General features: G+C 41.1%; 1 protein-coding gene across 5 annotated transcripts in view; it reads left to right on the forward strand.

Annotated features, from left to right (window-relative positions):
- Positions 1–12: 12 nt before the first annotated feature.
- The window catches only part of CTDSPL (CTD small phosphatase like), a 114406-nt gene continuing 92294 nt past the window's right edge, over positions 13–22124 (forward strand). For all 5 annotated transcript variants that reach the window (XM_034992004.1, XM_034992022.1, XM_034992014.1 and 2 more), the window contains exon 1: positions 13–114. In XM_034992004.1, coding sequence (XP_034847895.1) covers positions 36–114 — 79 coding nt within the window. In that variant the 5' untranslated portion in view covers positions 13–35. The remainder of the gene's footprint in view (positions 115–22124) is intronic.

Below are 22124 nucleotides of genomic sequence, written 5' to 3' on the forward strand. Positions count from 1 at the left end.
GCCGGGCCGGCGGGCGGCTGCCGCGCCGCGCACCCATGGACGGCCCGGCCATCATCACCCAGGTGACCAACCCCAAGGAGGACGAGGGCCGCGCGCGGGGCGCCGGCGAGAAAGGTGAGCGGGGGCGCGGGCGGGCGGCCGCGGGCTGGGGGCGGGCGCACTCCCCGCGCGGCTGCCCGAGTTGGGCGCCGCGCGCCTGTCCCGGCCTGGGGGAGGGGTGCGCCCGCGCCGGAGGGTGCGTGGGTGTGGGGGTGCGCCCGCGGGCTAGGCTGTGAGCCGGTGGCGGTGACCCTGAGGGGCTGCTAGTTTGGGTTTGCGCTCCGCCGACGGAGAAGTTGTGAGTGTGTGTGTGTGTGTGTGTGTGTTGCTGGCAGTCTGTGAGTGCGTGTGCCCTGCTGGGTTTTGTGCGTGCACGAGACTGAGAGGTGGTAAGGGGGTGTGCACCTACCAGAGAGGTGCTGAGTATGCTGTGCACCTGACAGGTTGTGAGTGTGTATATGTGCCTGGCGGATTCTGAGTGTGCGCTTAACGTGTGTGTGTGCGCACACACCAACTGAGATTGTAAGGGTGTGTATGCACCTACCAGAGAGGTTGTGAGTGCAGGTTTTCCTGCCAGGCCACGAGTTTTTGTACGTACCTTATGTAGAGGTTTTGTATGTAGCTGACTAAGGTTGTGGAGTGGGTGTGTGTGTGTCTGCATGAGCGTGAGCCTGCAGAAGGCTTATAGGTGTGTTCCGTCCTGACGGAGTTGGTGTGTGTGCGCAGTGTGTGCTGGCAGGTTGACTGCGTTGTGTCCGTGGACGGCAAGGGTGTGTGTGTTTGTGCACTCATACAGGGAGGCTGTGCGCCTGCTTGTGTCGCAGGTGTGCACCACTGAGGCTGTGTGCCTGGCTGTTTTAGCTGGTGGTTCAAGTGCTGGGGGAAGGAGGGGGATGGGCAGTGCCTAAGCCGTCCCCCCTTTCTCCGACTGTGCAGTCTCAGTGACACCAGCCTATTGGGAGTGCCAGTAAGGTCTGGTTCTCCCTGGGCCCTTTTAGGGCCTGCCTCTAATGGGCACTCAGAGAGCCCTTAGGGTGCCAGGTGTGTCCCTTCCCTCTATGCTGCAATGCCTGGTTTTGTTTTAGCACGTTGGACCCCAACACCGTCTTCTCTTTCCTTCTGGTTCTTTGTGTCTCTGCCCCTCTCTGAGACTCGGTGTCCCCTTTTCTCATATGCCCTGCTTACTGTCCCTCTAGTGAGTTGTCCTGAGGTTGTGAAGGGCCGAGGAATCTGGCTTGGTCTGTTCTGGTGACTAAAGCCCTGCCTCCCTCTCTTCCTGCTGTGTGCCCCCAAAACACCTGGATTGATGTCAGGAGCAGCCCACCAGGACACCCTCCCCTCACCCAGCCTTCCCTGCTAATGGCCAACTTTGGGAAAGAATTAGTTTTCTTTCCATGTGTTACCACCCTTGCTGTGCCAGTGGGGTGAGGTGTGCAGCCCTTCTGAGGAAGGGGGGTGGGGTGGGAGAAAACAAGCCTCTGTCTCTTTCCAAGCAGGGACCACTGGGCAAGCCCATCAGAAAATGCAAGAAAGCGCCAGAGGTACCCTCAGATTGGGGATTTATCAACCTATTTGCACTTTTGTAGACCATAAACATTATGTGTCTACAGACTTGTTTTATGTAGAATTAGAAATCAAACCCCCCCCAGGCATTTTTTCTGTGCCTTACAAACTGGCTAAAAAATTATGCAAAGAGGGTGCTTCAGGTGAATCTCTTATGTCTCCCTGGGGCCCAAGTGGGCAACACATAGGTTCCTGCCATTGGGGGCTGTCAGTTCTTGGGGCCCTGGCATGCAAGCTCTGGGCTGGGTGTGTCCTCTTGGGAAGGTTTAGTGGGAGGCATGAAGGTGGTTTGATATCTGTGCTTCTCACCCACTCCAGATTGAGTGCTTTGTGTGATGCTTTGCCAGAGAGGGAATCCACAGCTCTTGTGAGGAGAGGTGTGGCATAAAGGAGGGAAATATTTGTCAGGGTCTCAGCCCTCCTGCTGCCCCCAATCTGAGTCCCAGAGCGGGATCCTTCCCAACTTTCTCTTTTCCTCTAGCTGCTGGGCTTTTTAGACTCAATTTAGCCAAAATCCAACCATGTACAAATACTCAAGGATGGTGCTTGTTCTCTTCAACCTGTTTAGATTTCTTTTCATGACGATCTTTTATTATCTTTAACAGCTTATTTGTTTATTTTCAAGTGTCAAGTTGGCTGATTGTTAACTGATTAGGCGAATACTTGCTGCTCTGGGATGGAGTGGCTAGCTATAATAGGTTGTTCTTGCTAAAGCATTAAAATAGTACTCAATTCAGCTTTTCACTTTAAAAAATGGGGGAAAAAATTGGTCAATTACGATGTGGCAGTAAACTTCATGGCCAAACTTTGGAACAGCTTCTTCAGATTCCTAATCCACTGAACAGGTTCAGCAGTGTTTCTAGCTTAAGCACATTGATCTATTTAGATAGGCACAATATAGTTTACATACTTTTAATTTTAGGTAAACAATCACTTTGTTTTTATTTATGGGGCCTGGAATGTTGTAAGTTTTTGTGGTAGGAAAGAAACTATTGGTTTTATTTATTTATTTAAGATTTTATTTATTTGACAGAGAGACAGTGAGAGAGGGAATACAAGCAGGGGGAGTGGGAGAGGGAGAAGCAGGCTTCCCGCCGAGCAGGGAGCCCAATGCGGGGCTCCATCCCAGGACCCCGGGACCATGACCTGAGCCGAAGGCAGACACTTAGCGACTGATCCGCGCAGGCACCCCAAGAAACTATTGGTTTTAAAAGTTTCCTTCATCATTTATTCTGTGAAACAGGAATCAAAATGCTGCTCTTGGATTTGATATGAGGGTTAAATGAGATGATGTACATTAAGGACTCTGCCTAGTGTGTCACTATTCCATAAGCCTTTCTTTAGGTGTAGATTTGTTTAAAAAAAAAAAAGTACTAGTAAATATGGGCTATGGTGTTTTGCCTGAGTTGAATTACTTCTTGATGCATTGCCACGTGGTGGTGCACTACTTGGAGATGACTGTCAGGATTGTCACTGTCAGCCTGGCCTGTCAGGGAAGATGTATTTCGTAGTTGTGTTGGATGGGGAAGACGTATTTCGTAGTTGTGTTGGATTGGGTTGATAATTCAACTCAGTCTGCTTTGCTATCTACAAATTTACTCTTACAAATCGATAAGAAAAAGCTAAACAATACAGCAGAAAAGTGGACAAGGGAGATAGGAACAAGGAAGTCATAGAAGAGGAAATCTGTTCAATAAATATATGAAATGATGCTCTTCTTCATGTGAAATAGTTGTGTGCGTCAGCTTGGCTGAACATTTAAATGACAACAAAGTAAATAAAAGTTTTGGGAAATGGACACTCTTACAGACTTTTGTTAGAGAATAAAATACGTACAGACTTTTTAGAGAGTATTTTAGTACTGAATTCTTTAGGAATCCATTTGGCTGCAAGTAAAAGAAAATCAGGCTTATGCTATGGCTTAAACCAATAGGAGTTTATTCTCACATAACAAACAGTCTGGAGGTAAGCTCCTGCTGGCTTTGGTTCAGCAACTCATTGATAGCAGGACTGACATCACGGAGATTCTCTAGGCTTTCCTTCAGTGTTGTAACATGGCTGCCACCCCTCCAAAAACCACAGCCACCTCCAGGGCAGAAAAAAGGGACAGTGCCAGTCATGTCTATCCCTTTTACCTGGAAAGCAAAAAAACGTTCCTAGGGACTGCTCAGCAAACTTTTGCTGATGTTTATTTAGCTAGAACTGGGTCACATGGCCACCCCTAGCTGCAAGCAAAGTGAGTTTGTTATGGGAGGCAAGAGATGATTAGAAATGGGTGGGAGCAGGTATTGGTTGACCAGTCAGTAATACTGGCATACCTTCAATGCTTCAGTTCTACTTCTGGGTTTTTGTCCTAGAGGAATGTCCTCATATGTGATCAAAGAAACATGTACAAGCATTTTCCCTGATGGGCACATTACTTGCCTAGCAAAAAAATCCATTCTGAGTTAATTTTTTTTATAAGGTGAGAAATTTAAGTTCAGTTTGTTTTTGTTTTTGTTTTTGTTTTGCCTCTGGCTGTCTAATTGCTTCAGCCACATTTGTTGGAAAGACTGTCCTTCCTCTTTTGAATTTCTTTTGCATCTCTATCAATCTCTGTCAGTCAGTTCAGTGTAGGTCTGTTTCTGGGTTCTTTATTTTGTTCCACTCATCTCTGTCTGTACCTCTGTCTATCCCATGCAGTCTTGATTACCATAGCTATGTATTAAGTCTTGAAATAGAATAGACTGATTCCTCCAGTTTTTGTTCTTTTTCAAAAATTGTTTTAGCTGTTCTAGTTCTGTTGTTTTTCTATATGCATTTTACGATAGTCTTGTCTATATCTGCAAAAAGTCTTGTTGGGATTTTGATAGGAATTATATTAGACCTGTGTATAAATCTGGGGACAACTGACATCTTTACGATGTTGTCTTCCAATCCATTAACGTGTTATGTTTCTCTATTTATTTAGATATTCTTTGATTCTTTCATTAGGGTTGTATAGTTTTCAGCATATAAGTCCTGTTGATATTTTGTCAGATTTGCATTTAAATGTTTCTCTCTCTTTTTAGGATTTTATTTATTCATTTGAGAGACAGAGAGCAAGCACAAGAGACCATGAGCCAGGGGGAGGGGCAGCGGGAGAGGGAGAAGTAGACTCCCCACTGAGCAGAGAGCCCCATGCAGGACTCGATTCCAGGACCCCAGGATCATGACCTGAGCCGAAGGCAGAAGCTTAACCGACTGAGCCACCCAGGCGCCCTTCTCTCTCTCTCTTTTTAAGTGATCATATTGTACTTTTAACTTCGGTCCGAGTATTCAATGCTAGTATGTAGAAATATAATTGATTTTTGTATGTTTGTCTTATATTCTGTGACCTTGCTGAGTTCACATATTAGTTGTAAGAGGCTTTGTAGATTTCTTGCAGTTTTTTACATAGACAAACACATCATCAAATAAGAACATTTATATTCCTTCATTTCTGATTTGTGAACTTTTTATTTCTTTTTCTTGCTTTATTGCACTCACTAGAACTTCCAGAAGTATGTTGAACAATAGTGGGGAGATTGGACAACCTCGCCTTGTTCCCAGTGGGAAGCCATTCAGTCTGTTACCATGAAGTATAATGTCAGCTGTAGGTTTTTTTGTAGAAAATCTTTATCAGATTGAGGAAGTTTCCTGTATTCCTATTTTTCTGAAAGCTTTTATCAAAAATGGATGTAATTTTGTCATGTGCTTTTTGTGCATCAACTGATATGATCATGTGAGTTTTTGTCTTTGGTCTGCTAATGTAGTAGATTATATTGATGGATTTTTGAATATTATCCCTACAATAAACCTCATGGTTTTATGAGGTATATAATTCTTTTTATATATTGATGAATTCTGTTTGTTAAGAAATTTTACATCTGTATTTATGAGTGATACAGTTTCTTTTTTTTGCATTGTCTTTAATCTGGTTTGGTATCAGCTTCACAAAATAAATTGGGAAGTGTTCTTTTTTTTTTTTTTCCTGGAAGAGATTATGCAGAATAGGTGTTAATTCTCCAATGAGATCATCTGGGCCTGGAGATTTCTTTTGGGGGGAGTTTTTAACTACAAATTCAATTTCCTTAATAGTTATAGAGGTATTCAAATTATCTCTTTCATATTGGCTAAGTAATAGGTGCTTTTTTTTTTTCAAGATTTAATCCATTTCATATAATTTGTCAAATTCATGTGTAGAGTTGTTCATAGTATCATTCCCATATTACCTGTTTGATGCCTGCAGGGTTTGAAGTGATATACTCTGTTTCATTCCTGATATTGGTCATTTTTGTCATTCTTGCTAGAGGTTTCTCAATTTTCTTGATCTTTTCAATGACCCAGCTCTTTGTTTCATTAATTTTCTCTATTGCTTTTATGACTTCAACTTCAATGATTTCTGTTATTTTCTTTATTATTTCCTTCCTTCTGCTTGATTTGGGTTTATTTTGCTCTTTTTCTTGGTTTTTGGAGGAGAGCTTAGATTATTGATTTGAGACTTTTCTTCTTTTCTTTTTTTTTTTTAATGTTTTATTTATTTATTCATGGGAGTCAGAGAGAGAGAGAGAGAGGCAGAAGCAGAGGGAGAAGCAGACTCCCTGCCTAGCAGGGAGCCCGATGCGGGACTCGATCCCAAGACCCTGGGATCATAACCTGAGCTGAAGGCAGACGCTTAACCATCTGAGCCACCCAGGCGCCCCAAAACTTTTCTTCTTTTCTAATGTATGCATTTAGTGCTACAAATTTTTCTCTTAACTCTACTTTTGCAGTGTCCCACAAATTCTGATGTTACATTTTCACTTTCACTCAGTTCAATGTATTTTTTAAAAAATAGACTATTTTTTAGGGCAGTTTTAGGTTCACAGCAAAATTGAGTAGAAATTAGAGAGAGTTCCCATATAACACTGACCCCACACATGCACAGCCTCCCTCCACTATCAGTATCCTGCACCAGAGTGGTACATTTACTGCACTCTGTGAACCTGCATTGACACACTGCTATCACCCCAAGTCCACAGTTTATATTATGGCTCACTCTTGGTGTTTTACATTCTGTGGGTTTTGACAAATGTGTCATGGCATGTATCCACCATTAGAGTATCCTACAGAGTAGTTTCACTGCCCTAAAAATCCTCTGTGTTCTGTTTATTCATTCCTCCCTCCCCGCAACCCCTGGCAACCACTGATCTTTTTACTGTTTCCGTAGTTTTGCCTTTTCCAGAATGTTACGTAGTTGGAATCATACAGTATGTAGCCTTTTCAGATTGGCTTCTTCAACATGGTAATATGCATTTAAACTTCCTCCATGTCTTTTCATGGTTCATTTCTTTCTAGAGTAGAATAGTATTCCATTGTATGGATGCACCATTTACCTACCAAAGGACATCTCAGTTGCTTCCAAGTTTTAGCAGTTATGAATAAAGCTGCTATAAACATCTGGGTGCAGGTTTTCCAGGAGACACAAGTTTTCAGCTCCTTTGGATAAATAGCAAGGAGCGCCATAGTAAGAATATTTTTAGTTTTGTAAGAAACTGCCAAACTGTCTTCCAACGTGGCTGTACCATCTTTAGTTTTCAGAAGTTTAGTTATGATATGTCTTGGTGTGGATTTCTTTGGGTTTATCCTGTTTGGATTTAGCTCAGCTTCTTGAATTTGTAGTTTATGTGTCTCTTGCCAAATTTGGGAAGTTTTCAGCCATTATTTTCTGAAATATTTTTTCAGCGTTGCCGTTTCTCTTCTTCTGGGACTCTGATGACACAATATTAAATCCTTTGCTATAGACCATGGGTTTATCAATACTTACTATTCTTTTTTCTTTTCTTTTCTCTCTATTAATTCAGATAGGATAATTTCTATTGTTCTATCTTCAGGTTCATTGATTTGTTCCTAGTTCCCTCCATGCTGCTAGATATCTCCCATCCACTGAGCTTTTTATTTCAATTTTTATATCTTTTAGTTCTAAATCTTCCGTTTAGTTTTTCTTTATATCTTGTAATTCTCTCCTGAGGCTTTCTGTTTCTTTGCTGAGGCTTTCTATTTTCCTTGTTTGCTTTAAAGTGTTCCTAATTGCTTTTATCATAGCTGCTTTAAAATCTTTGTCAGATAATTATAACATCTCTGTCATCTTGGTGTTGGCATCTATTGATTGTCCTTCTTCACTCAATTTGCGAATTTCTGGTTCTTGGTATAGTAAGTGAATTACAATTGAAACCTGGACATTTTCATACTATGTCATAAGACTCTGGGTCTTATTTAAACCTTCTGTTTTATTTGGTTTACTCTGAACTGCTCTAGCAGAGAAGGTAGAGCACTGCCTCATTATGCCAGACAGATGTAGAAGCCCAGGATCTCTACTTGGCCTCTTTTGACACCCTGCTGGGCATGGAGGGAGTTTCAGCTCCCACACAGCCTCTACTGAACTGCAGTGGGAGGGGTCTTATTACACTGGTGATGGGAAAGCCCTGACTCTTCCTTTGCCTCCTCTAACACCGCCCCAGTGGGAGAGGGGGAGTACCTCATTATTGCTAGGTAGGGATGGAAGTCCATGCTGGCCACATGGTCTCCACTGATACCCCTGGGAGACGGGGAGGCTATTTACCAGTTGTCAGGGATGAAAATTCCTGCTCCCTCCTCGGCCTTCTCTGACACTACCCCAGCCACCTTCCACCCTGATGACATGGAATTCTAGGTACCCATCAGATTTTGCTGGCATGGGTGAGGTTGGGACTGGAGTGTGTGTGTATGTGTGTGTGTGGTGTTTGGCTACAGTAGAGAAGTTACTGTCTGAAAGTTTTCTGTCTTGCTAGACTATCCCTTTTCTGGTCTTTGGTTATAAAGAATAGTCTTTTGAGGGAACTCTTGCCTGCAACTGTTGGTGTTCGCTTTATCCAGCTTCTTCAACTAAGTCTGGGCTATTAGAGAGAAAAAGAAACCCCAGAGATCACTGCAATGTCATTTCAAGTCTCAAAGTCCCTAGCTGGTCTATCTTCTTTGCACCTTTCAGAGTCTTCTTATGTTTACTTTATAAACAGTGTCCAGGGTTTTTAGTTATATTTAGTAGAAAGAATAAGAAGAAATACGTCTACTCCATGTACCTGGAAGCAGAAGCCCCTGATTAGCTTTTAGACTGATCCAAAGTAGTATTTTAAGAAAGACTGGCATTGGAAAGTTTTCATTTTAAAGGTTTATTTCAGTACTGTGTAATGTAAAAGTCAAAGTGAGTTAGTGCTTTGAGAATCTTGATTGTCCCCTAAAAAGAGACAGGATAATGAATTCAGTGTGAAATCAAGGCTAGATCAGTAGGGCTTCAGTGACAACTGTTGTTTAAATAACCTTAAAAAGATGCATTCATAAGCTTTGGTCTTAACACCAGAATTTTAGATCAGAGTTCATAATATCTTTTTTTTTTTTTTAAAGATTTTATTTATTTATTTGACAGAGAGAGAGATAGCTAGAGCAGGAACACAAGCAGGGGGAGCGGGAGAGGGAGAGGCAGGCTTCCTGCCGAGCAGGGAGCCCGATGCGGGACTCGATCCCAGGACCCCAGGATCATGACCTAAGCGGAAGGCAGACGCTTAACGAGTTCATAATATCTTGATTTAAATATATTTTTGATCTAATATTCCATTTGATTGGCAAGCATGTTTAAACTCATATCTTTGATTTTATTTCTCAAGCAAGAAGCATCAATTTAAGTAAATAGAAATGTTTTCATAGGTTAAACACAGAGGAGCTTATCTCTGAATTTAGCACTCATGACCGCCTGGACATGGCTTGCTGGCCAGTGACTGGAAAACTCTGCTTTCAGTCTGGGCTGCTCTGGAAGGAGGTTTTAGGGCTTCAGAAACTTGAGCAGACTGCACTTGACAGCTGGAGAGTGGCCCCATTTGGAATGGCAGGACTGGGTTTTCAGGAGGGACCACAGAGCCTCGTGTTTAATTCTGAGGTAGGTATGTATGTATGTATTCAGTTATGTACTTATTTATCTATCTTCCAGTTTTATTGAGATGCAATTGACATCCAGCACTCTTTAAGCTTAAGTTATACGGCATGATGACTTACAGACATACCTATTGTGAAATGATTACTAAAATAAGTTTAGGTTACATCCTTCACCTTGTATAATTACAAAACAGAAAATTCCTGGGCGCCTGGGTGGCTCAGTTGGTTAAGCGACTGCCTTCGGCTCAGGTCATGATCCTGGAGTCCCGGGATCGAGTCCCGCATCGGGCTCCCTGCTCGGCAGGGAGTCTGCTTCTCCCTCTGACCCTCCTCCCTCTCATGCTCTCTGTCTCTCATTCTCTCTCTCTCAAATAAATAAAATCTTAAAAAAAAAAACAGAAAATTCCTTTTTTTTCCCTTATGATAAGAACTTTTAGGATTTTCTCTCTTAGCAACTCTGAAATATACCATACAGCAATGTTAACTGTAGTTATCATGTTGTACATTACATCCCCAGTGCTTATTTATCTTGTAACTGGGAGTTTACAAGTTTGTTTCTTATGATCACCTTCACCCAGTCCCCCTCCCCGACTCCCTGCCTCTGGCAGCCACAAAGCTGATCGCTTTTTCTATGAATTTGGTTTTTTTGGATACCTCAGATGAGTGAGATCATACAGGATTTATCTTTGTCTGACTTACTTCACTTAGCATAATACCCTCAAAGTCCATCCATGTTGTTACAAAGGGCAGGATTTTCTTCTTTTTTATAACTGCATAACATTCCATTGTATAGGCATAGACCACATCTTTATCCATTCCTCTACCGATGGACACTTAGGTTGTTTCCATTTCTTGGCTATTGTGAATAATGCTGCAGTTAGCATGGGGTGGGCATATGTCTCTTTGAGATAGTGATTTTGTTTCCTTTGGAAACAAAACCCAGAAGTTAGGTAAATGCCTTTTTCTCTTTTAGTGAAGTTAAGGGTAGAGGAAGTGGGATACATGTCAGTACCAGTGGGTTCACTGGGTCTTTTCAGCCAGGAACTGGCAGAAGTCAGGAAACACTCTGGCCATCAATGATTCTAGATTTAAATGTACATATATATATATATTTTTTTTTTAAAGATTTTATTTATTTATTTATTTGAGAGAGAGAGAATGAGAGAGAGCATATGAGAGGGGTTAGGGTCAGAGGGAGAAGCAGACTCCCCGCCGAGCAGGGAGCCCGATGCGGGACTCGATCCCGGGACTCCAGGATCATGACCTGAGCTGAAGGCAGTCGCTTAACCAACTGAGCCACCCAGGCACCCTAAATGTACATATATATTTTTAATATATGTTTTTTTCACTTGCTTTGTCAGTAACGTATGGTGCCAGGGTCAGGGAATGTAAGGAGTCTCGAGTAATATTAAAAGTATGATATATACCTTCAAACTTATTTTCCAGATCTTAAATCCTGATCTATCAGACGTTTAATGTTTAGTATTTTAATGAACTGCCTTTCTTTTTAAAATCGACTTTCTTTAAATAGTTTTCTTCCCTTTAATCTTTTAACATACATTTTCCTATTTTCAAAAAAGTCAAGATACATATTCAATGCTATATTTAAAATAAAATTAAGCAAATATTTGCCTCTATGGCTCTGAAATGACATCGCATAATGGAGCAAAGGCTTAGGAGCTGTTTGTAGCACTAGGTTGGGACGTGGACCTTTTTGTGTTTGGGATCAGGACTGAAAACACTAGTGGCATACAGTTCTCTGGAACCAGGGCATAATCAACAGTGGTCTTTATGGATGCTAAGGATTATGTAATCACCTAAGTAATAGCTCATTTTGATTCTGAGTAGCTGCTTCAAGTTAAAAACTGAAAGGTTTCTTTGTAATTATGATTTGTATTAAGGCTATTTGCCAAATGTTTTAAAATCCTGGTACTTAAAGCACTTTAAAAACTTAAGAGAAATGGCTTAACATTTGATGACTGATACTATCCTTATTTTTCATAATTAGTACTTAGCCTAAGCTTTAAATGTTTCAGGGTATCTTGAAGAAAAAACTGCACCACCTTGTCAACATGGCTTGAATGAAATGTAGCCTTTTAGTACCAGAGAGAAGTCAGTGTTCCAATGAGAACGTATACTGTACTTTACATTGTATAGAATATCTCCTGCATTCTGATCAAGATTCAGCTTTCGTGCTTAGCATATCATTAAATTCGTTCTAAGGATTTGGCTCACTTATGTTCAAGTCAGAAACCATTGACCTTAATTCCATAGACTTCAGTCAGAGCCATATTTTCTTTCCTCTTTTTGAGGAAACCGCTCAACACATTCATTTTGGTTTTGCTTAGAACAAATACATTTCATAGCAGTCATCAAATAAGCATGCAATTTGAGTAGCTTATTAACTCAGTTAGATGTTTAAACAGTTATTAGTGAGCATTAGTTTTTCTACTTTGCGGGCGCCTGGGTGATTCAGTCGGTTAAGTGTTGGACTGTTGATTTCAGCTCAGGTCATGATCTCAGGGTTGTGAGTTTGAGCCCCACATCAGGCTCTGTGCTGGGCTGGAGCCTGCTTAAGATTCTCCCTCTCCAGGCGCCTGGGTGGCTCAGCTGGTTGGGCGACTGCCTTTGGCTCAGGTCATGATCCTGGAGTCCCTGGATCGAGTCCCGCATCGGGCTCCCTGCTCGGCGGGGAGTCTGCTTCTCCCTCTGACCCTCCTCCCGCTCATGCTCTCTTTCTCTCATTCTCTCTGTCTCAAATAAATAAATAAAATCTTTAAAAAAAAATTTTTTTTTTCTACTTTGCTGTATACCCAGTATCGCTGCCATAGGCCTGACTTCTTTTTTAATTTTTTTAAGTTTGCTTTTATATCGAGGTAAATTTGCATACAATAAAAAATCACTCACTCTGGTGTAACCCAAGGTTACAAACTTCTGCGAGTGCTGACAAACTCGAGCAGCTATATAACCACCTCCACAGTCAAGGCAGAGAATATTAACATCAGTCTCAAAATACTCCCGGTGCCCCACTGCCCCTATCCTCCCTCTACACTCAGCCCCCGACAATGATCTGTTCTCTCCCGTTTTTTGCCTTTTCTGGAATGACATATACTAAATGGAATCATGTAATATGTAGCCTTTTGAGTTTGGCTTCTTTCATTTAACCTGATGCTTTTGAAACTCATTCAGATGGTTGCATATATCTTTCGTTTGTTTGCATTTATTGCTGGGTAGTATTCACTTGTATGGAAGTACCACAGTTTAAAGGTATATGTTTCACGGGGCGCCTGGGTGGCTCAGATGGTTAAGCTTCTGCCTTCGGCTCAGGTCATGATCCCAGGGTCCAGGGATTGAGCCCTGCATCGGGCTCCTGGCTCAGCAGGGAGCCTGCTTCTCCCTCTCCCTCTGCTTCTCCCCCTGCTCATGCTTTCTCTCTCTCTCTGTATCTCTGTGTCTCAAATGAATAAATTAAAAAATCTTAAAAAAAAAGTATATGTTTCACTTTATAAAAAACTGCCAAATTATTTTCCAAAGTGGTGGTACCATTTTGCATTTCCATCAGCAGTGTATGACAGTTCCAGTTGCTCTCCATCCTTGTCGGTACTTGGCACTGTCAGTTTTTAATTTTAGCCATTGTAGTAGGTTTCTAGTGGTGTCTTGTCATGGTTTTAGTTTGTATTTCCCTAACAACCAATAGTGCTGAGATTCTTTTTATGTGCTTGCATGCCATGTAAATAAATTCTGTGCGAAGTTGTCTGTTCAAATTGTTTCCCAGTTTTAGAAAATGAGATTGATTTCTTTTTTAAAAGATTTATTTATTTATTTGAGAGAGAGAGCACATGTGAGCAAGCAGGGGGAGGGGCAAAGGGAAAGGGAGAGAGAGAAACCTCAAGCAAACTCCCCTCTGAGTGCAGAGCTTGACATGGGGCTCCACACAGGGCTCGAACCCAGGACCCTGAGATCATGACCTGAGTCAAAATCAAGAGTTAAAGTAAAGCCACCCAGGCACCCCATGGATTGTTTGATTTCTTTTTATTGAGTTAGAAGGTTCTTTATATATTCTGGATACACATTCTTTGTTGAATATGTTTTATAAGTATTTTCTCTCAGTCTTTGATTTGTCTTTTCATTCTTTTAGCAATGTCTTTTATTTTCCAAGTTTTAACTTGTGGTGAAATGCACACAACATAAAATTTACCATCTTAACCATTTTTAAGTGTACAATTCAGTGGTGTTAAGTACACTCACACTGTTGTGCAACCATCACCACCATCCATCTCCAGAACTCTTTTCATCCTGCAACACTGAAACTCTGTACCCATTACACTAACTCCCCATTCCCCCCTCACCCTAGCTCCTGGCAACCCACCATTCTACTTTCTGCCTCTGATTTTGACTATACTGGGTACCTCATGTAAGTAGAGGCAGGCAGTATTTGTCTTTTTATGACTGGCTTATTTAACTTACTATAATGTCATCAAGGCTGATCTGTGTTGTAGCATGTGCTATAATTCCCTTCCTTTTTAAGGCTGAGTAATATTCCATATATACAGTTAGTTGACCCTTGAATAATTCAGAGGTTAAGGGCACTGACCTGACGCAGTTGAAAATCCACATGTAACTTTTGACTCCACAACAACTTAAACTGCTAATAGCCTTCTGTTGACAGGAAGGCTTACTGATAGCATGAACAGACAATTAATACATATTTTGTATGTTATATGTATTATATGCTATATTCTTACAATAAAGTAGGTAGAGAAAATATTGAGAAAATCATAAGGAAGACAGAGTACACTTACATTATCATATGTAAAAAATCCACATATAAGTGGACCCATATAGTTCAAACCTACGTTTTTCAGGGGTCAACTGTATTGTATATGTATGTATATATGTTACATATACAGTACGTATATATATCATACATATTGTATAAATTTTATATACCACATTTTGCTTAATTATTCATTTGTCAGTGGACACTGGGTTGCTTCCACGCTTTAGTCATCGTGAATGGGTATATATCCAAAAGTGGAATTGCCGCATCATATGGTAATTCTATGTTTACTTTTTCAGGACCAGCCATACTGTATTCCATGGCAGCTACACCATTTTACATTCCCTTCAGGTATATAAGGATTCAAAATTTTCCACATCCTTGCCAATACTTGTTATTTTTGGTCTTTTTGGTAGCAACTACCCTAATGGGTGTGAGATGCTGATGTCTTCTGAAGAACAGAAATTGAGGTTTATTTGTTTGCATATGGATGTTGCGACTGTTTCTGCCTCATTTATTGAAAAGACCATCCTTTCTCTATTGTACTGCCTTTGAACCTTTATTAAAAATCAATTGACTACATATAGGTGAGTCTATTTCTGGATTCTGAACTCTCCTTAAATTTTGATCACCTCCTTAATGTGAAGTGGTGTTAAGCTTAATATAGTACCAGCCCTCCCTCAGAAGTAAATTTTTAGTCATGATTTAAGCAGAAGAGAAGACCAAGACATTTTACAATCTGGCAGGGAAGATTTACTCTGCATTTTGTGGTGAGGGGGGCTCTGAAAGACAAAACCTATAACTTCCTCCAGTCTTTTCTTAGGAACTTACCCAAACAGATTTTGCATGGTGTATCTTTTTTTTTTTTTTTTTTTTTTTTCAGATTTAGATTTGGGGCCGAGCGTTTTTTCTAATCTTGAGTATCCTTCTACAGAAAGCTAATACAAAAGTACGAGATGAGATAAATAAGCATTTGAGTTGGAAATATAGTCTCCCATAGTTATATAATAGTATAAAAATAGTAACTGTCTTGATGGAGTCTAAGTGAACGAAGGAGTAGAATGGCGCTAGGACAGAGACATGTACCGAAGCTCCAGCTCTGCGGATACCTTTCAGGCTGTCCGCAGATGTCTGGAGTGGTGGACGCAGGGAGAAGTGCTTATACTACCTGAAACAAAAGGGCAGAACCAGCTCATTCACTGGATAGCTTCATTGCTTTTGTCCCCAGGTAAGTAAACAGGTGAAACTTTCCCAAGAAAGAAGTCCTCATCCAGGAGTTGTGACCCAGTTTGTATAGAGATCACAGTTGTGTTGGCCATTAATGTCAAGATGTCACTTAGAACATGGTATAGAGATGATCAGAGTCTCAGAGATGGGAGAGCCTGGGCAAAGGCCTAATATCCTTTTCTATCTTCCTACCTCCTGTCTGAGCTCTCATTCCAGCTCTTCATCTGTGAGGCTGCTGGAGGTAAATTTCTAAAGCACAGCTCTGCTCATGCTACTGCCTACTTAATTCTGTTGTTTCTCTATGATTCCCCATTGGCCCCAAGATAGGAACATGATGTTTCATAGCCTGTAAGCCCTTCATGGAATGACCCTAGACCACCTTTATAGTCTCCTGTCCAGGGACTCCTCTTCTACACTCTAATGAACTACTTGCTGAGCCCAAGCAGGCTGTGATTTTTTGCTCCATTGGCATGTACTGATTCACCTTACTGGGATGCTTTTTCCCTTACGTGCCTGATGGATTCTTAGTGCTCCTCTAAGATCCAGCTCAAGTATCACTCACTTTCTCTTAACACCTCCTGTACTGCCTAAGCAGGATGCGGTAAATAGAATGTAACGTTCGAAGGCATAGGCTTGGGTTTGAATTCCATCTCCATCATTATGAATTGTGTGAACTTTGACAAATTAGTTAATCTCTCTGAGCCTTGATTTTATTGTATTTTATTTTTTTTAAAGATTTTATTTATTTGACAGAGAGAGACACAGAGAGAGAGGGAACACAAGCAGGGGGAGTGGGAGAGGGAGAAGCAGGCTTCCCGCGGAGCAGGGAGCCCGATGTGGGGCTCGATCCCAGGACCCTGGGATCATGACCTGAGCCGAAGGCAGATGCTTAACGACTGAGCCACCCAGGCGCCCCTGACCCTTGATTTTATAGTACCTAATACTTCATAGGATTATTAAGAGGATTAAACAGTATATGTGTATTTATATAATGCATATCAAAATACATAAGTGTCTGATAAACATTTCTTCTTGTTATTATTCATATTATTTCTAATTCATTTATTCAGAAGCATTTATTGAGCACTCATTATATGTTGTTCACCCATACCAGGTGCCTGGGATGCACAGATGAATGAGATCTGCCCATATATTTGAAGTGTTCAAGCATAGTGCTCTAAGAAGAGGATATACAAAGTGCCATGGGAACTATTAATTATATTATGCCTACTGTATGCCAAGTACTTTACATGCATATCTCATTTCATCCTCCAACAACCTTTAGATGTAGGTATTATGATCCATATTTATATCGGTGGAAACAGAGTCTTAGAGAGGTTAAGTAATTTGCTTATATGATGTAGATATAGACCTACCAAGTAGTAAAGCCAGGAGTTAAACCTAGTGTGTGTGACTCCGTTAAAAGGAAACTTAGGAAATATTTGGAGAATACCATATGCTCAAAAGATTTACATCTTGAAAGACAGCAACCATATTTTTCCAAAAGATGCTTCTTTTTGCTTCTGCCAGAGGTGGCATATTTAACAGGATAAATTCTAGGGCTCACCCAAGTTGACAGGCCACATTTTCTTACAATTCATGCTCTGTTATTTATATAACAACTTCTGTTTCCTTGAGTCTTACTATTAACTCTTCACCCTCTTCATACTCACTTGTGTACTGTAAACAGAAATGAGAGAAGTTGGGGCACCTGGGTGGCTCAATCGTTGAGTGTCTGCCTTCGGCTCAGGTCATGGTCCCAGGGTCCTGGGATCGAGGCCCACATTGGGCTCCCTGCTCAGCGGGGAGCCTGCTTCTCCCTCTCCCACTTCTCCTGCTTGTGTTCCCTCTCTCACTGTGTTTCTCTCTGTCAAATAAATAAAAAATCTTTAAAAAAAAAAAAAAGAAAGAAAGAAAGAAATGAGAGAAGTTAAAGGCCAAGAATCCAATAGTTTTTATCTCTAGAGTTCTGGAAGAAGTGATAGGTTTCCCTCTTACCATTTACACACTATTTCTAGGTGTGTCATTAAATAAAAGTGGAGTTTTGAGGTGTTTTTGGAAGGAAAAGCTCTAAGAAGGCTCTTAAAGATGCTTGAATCCCATTGTATTGGTCGGAGTTCTTAGTGGCAAACCACAGAATCCATGTGAACTGTTTTAGACAGAAAGGAGTTTGTCAAAAGATTTTAGTGACTTTTAGGCCTTCTGATATGGCCAAAGAATCAGACTTGGCTATTTTACAGCCAGAACAAAATGTTTAAGTACACCTTAGAACTATACTAGTGAAATATATGACTGTCCCCACCTGCTGATGATTCAACTTAGCAGCATCACCATAACAGTCCTTGTTCTCTCTTAAGAGCTGCTCATTTTCTAGAAACTACTAGAAACAAAGCCAATTCCTTTTTTTTTTTTTTAAATAAGCTCTATGCCCAACATGGGGCTTGAACTCTCAACCCTGAGATCAAGAGTCGCATGCTCTACCAACTGAGCCAGCCAGGTGCCCCAGGAAGCCAACAATGAAATCATATAAGGCAGTTAAAAGGAATAAACTAGAGCCACATCTGTTAACATGGCTAAAATTTTAAAATGTAACATTGAATGAAAAAGCAAGTTCCGTAGTAATGGTTAGAGTGTGATGCCATACATAAATTTGAAAACATACAAAAATAGTTTATAATGTATGGATATATGCATATATTATAAAACTGCAGGAACACCCTTAGGATTGATGAACAAATTCATAATAGTGGTTATTTCCCAAGAGGGAGGAAAGGGAATGGAATCAGGGAAGGCTATATAACATATAAGTACCTTCAGGTGTATACTGAATGTTTTGTTTTTTATAAACTATTTTCTTGAGACGAATACAGCATGATTTTAAGAGGTGCTAGAGCTGGGTAGTTGGGTAGCCTAATATACAGTTGTTTGTTATATTTATTCCTTGTACTTCTCTTATGTTTAAATATTTCATAATTAAAATGTTAATTCTGGACTTTGAGTATTAAGATAAATTTATCCTTTAGATAAATTCAGAAGTGGTAAAGAGGCAGTTATTGAATTTATTTGGTTCTTTTCCCAGTGGGAGTGTTCAGGAAGATATCCAAAAAACTTGGTCATTGAGCTTTCCAGAGGGGGTTCAAGTGATCTCAGTGCTAACTCAGGCTGTGCCAGATACACAGGTTGGAGCCAGGTCACACCCCAGTCCTATTATGTTTCTCTCAGGTGACCTTTCAAAGGGTATTGTGAGTGCTTGGTCTTCAGTCAGGTTGGCTTTGTGTAGAGTGCTGGCCACAAAAGTCTACGTTGGTTTAAAACATTCTCTTTACAAATGTGTAGTCAAATAGCTTGGGTATCATCAAAGGGATGATTTGTTTGATTTGCCAATTCTGCCCCATTATCATGGGGATTTATTTCAGGAATAAAGGAATTGAAATGTTTAGTCAAGTCCTTTATATTAAGCAAAGTAAAATCATTTTGGAAGGAGAACAAAGAAATGTGTGAAATGCAAAATCAAAAGGAGTCATCTTAAAAGAAGTCAACTGAAAAAGTGTTTGAAGACCTGTGGCATCCCTCGCACAGAGGCCCTCACTAAGGTTTTGAACTGATGGGATCAACATTTGGACTGGAGCTCTGGTTCCGTAGTCACCTGGGCCGCCTCCAGCACTGGTTTTTCAGTGAAGGGCCTTTTAACCTGGAGTCCACAGATCCCCAAGTGGTCCATGGATAGAATTCAGGGAGTCTAGCAACTTGGTTAGCAAAAGATACTACTTCTTAATTTTCATTGACCCGTAACTAAAATTGAGTGTTTTTCTCAGTTATGAAGATAACTGGAGATAAACTGCTGTAGTATTAACAGTGCCTGTAACCTTATCGTCATGTCCAGAAGAGATTGGCCCATGGTTTTCTTTTCTTTCAATGTCGTTGTGAGGTTTTGGTATCAAGGTTATAATGGCCTCAAAAAACAAATTGGAGAATTTCATTATCTGGAAGATTTTGTGTAAGGTTAGTGTTATTTCTTCTTTAAATATTGAGTAGTATACATTGGTGAATCCCTTTGAGGCCTGGAATTCCTTTGTAGGAAGGTTTTTAAATGTAGATTTAATTTACTTAATAGATCTAAGACTATTCAGATATTCTATTTCTTCTAAGTTTTGGCAGGTTTCTTTTTCCTAGAAATTTGTCCATTTCATCTACATTTTCAAAGTTGTTCAAACTATCCTCTTTTTAATATCTATAGAATCCGTAACACTGTCCCTTTTTCATTCTTTTTTTTTTTTTTAAGATTTTATTTATTTATTTGACAGAGAGAGGCACAGCGAGAGAGGGAACACAAGCGGGGGGGTGGGAGAGGGAGAAGCAGGCTTCCCGCCGAGCAGGGAGCCCGATGTGGGGCTCGATCCCAGGACCCTGGGACCATGACCTGAACTGAAGGCAGATGCTTAATGACTGAGCCACCCAGGCGCCCCTCCCTTTTTCATTCTTGATATTAGGTAAAAGTTTTAAACATGAACAAAACTCAGGGTTCAGAAGGGTTTAGGGAAAGGACAACTATTTTTTTTTTAAGATTTTATTTAGTTTACAGAGAGAGAGACAGTGAGAGAGGGAATACAAGCAGGGAGAGTGGGAGAGGGAGAGGCAGGCTTCCCGCCGAGCAGGGAGCCCGATGCGGGGCTCGATCATGGGATCATGACCTGAGCTGAAGGCAGACGCTTAACGACTGAGCCACCCAGGCACCCCAGGGAAAGGACAACTATTGATGGGAGTTGAAATTAGTACCGTCTTTCTGGAAGACTGTTTTGCAGTGTATATCAAACAAAATGTGAGTATATTTTATCCAAGAACATATTAAAAAAGGAATTTACCATAAATAATTTCATAAATGCAAAAATATTCCACACAGTGTTATCTATAGCAGCAAAAAACAAACAAGCAAATGAAAAACACCTGGAAACAAATCAATGGGGGACAGGGAAGTAATTATGTTAGTTACATTCATTAGAATAACTTTTATGGTTTCAAAACTTAGGACAGGACATTGACATAGAAAAGAGCTGGGGGATACTATTGGCTATAAAAAGCAAGTCTCAGACGAGCATGTACAGTGTAGTCTCTTCTATGTTAATACATACTTCTATATGTGAATGTATACAAAGAAAATCATTTGGAAGTATAGTCACCAAATTTTTTTTTAAGATTTATTTATTTATTTGAGAGAGAGCACGCAAGTACATGAGTTGGAGGGGAGGGGCAGAAGGAGAGGAAGAGGGAGAGAGAATCTCAAGTAGACTCCCCCCTGAGTGCAGATTCCCCACTCAGGGTTCGATTCCACAACCCTGAGATCATGACCTGAGCCAAAATCAAGAGCCGGACATTTAACGGACTGAGCCACCTAGGAGCCCCAGCCACCAAATTTCTAACAGCAGTTGTTATGGGTGGTAGAATGTTGGGTAAGAGTTATTTTCTTTTTGCTCTTCTGTATTGTTTAAAATGTTTGCATGAACATGCATCATTTCTACAAAAATAGCAAAACTTTCTAAAGAGCTTGGCAGTCACAAGATGAGAGGGTGGTTGGGGAGGGGAGTGTCAAAGCATTTTTCTTGCCTGATGGAGAACAGCCAGGAAGGAAGGAAAGCTTGAAGCTATAAGAAAGAAGGGACAATCAGTTGAGTAAATCCCTTAGAAAGACAGGAGGGCCTGGATTCAGACACAGAAGTTAGCCTTAAAGGAGCAGGACAACTTTTCTTCCCTGAAGGGAGGAAAAGACAACTGGAGATATGAAGAAGCTCAGAGCCAAAGAGAAGGGAGATAAGAACGTTCACAACTCATGGCTGCCGATTTCTTAGTGAAATCGGAGGTAAGACCATTTGCCAAGAGTGGGAAATGAAAGTGGAACAGGGGTCCTGAGGCAGGTGGTTCTCTCATAAAGTTGGCCTTACGAGAGGGATGTGGGGTGTGTGGGCAGCTGAGCTGACTGGGGGCCTACTGAAACTTTTGAAAGGGCCCAGTGGTATGGCTGGCACTTTTTATCTAGCAGAATGCACAGTTGGTGTCAGGTTTTAGGGTGGTGCAGCAGGCTTAGCAGAGCTTCGGAGGATGACAGAATTCAGGATACTGATGAGGGCAATTTACTTAATTGGCCTTGGAATCCAGGATGCTTGGGAGGAAAGTGAATTAGAGAGAGTGCTAAGGACTGGTTATTGAGTTGGAATATGAACATCCAAGAAGCCAGAGGACGGGTATTCATGGTCAAAGTGGGGTTTCAAGGTTTGACATGTTCCAGGGGACACAGGGTTGGCTAGGTGGCCACGGAGTATCAGGAATGGTTGTAGAAGTTGGGAAGGTCAGGATTGTGATGCGGGAGTTTTAGTGGTCTTCCTCGTCGATGGGAGTATTTCCCCAGGGTGGTGATGGGAACTCTGGGGAAGAAGGTTTTGAGGCAGGTACTAAGAGATCGGTTTCGAGGATAGAAAGAAGGCTGACTCCTCAGAGAAGGCTTGATGAAGAAAGCCGGGAGAGCCCTGGTCTGGAGCCACTACAAGTGAGAAGGGAGTTTACTGACTTGACGTATAAA

The sequence above is a fragment of the Mirounga leonina genome, unplaced genomic scaffold, assembly GCF_011800145.1.
Source record: "Mirounga leonina isolate KUSES-001 unplaced genomic scaffold, KU_Mleo_1.0 Mir_115, whole genome shotgun sequence".
NCBI lineage: Eukaryota > Metazoa > Chordata > Mammalia > Carnivora > Phocidae > Mirounga > Mirounga leonina.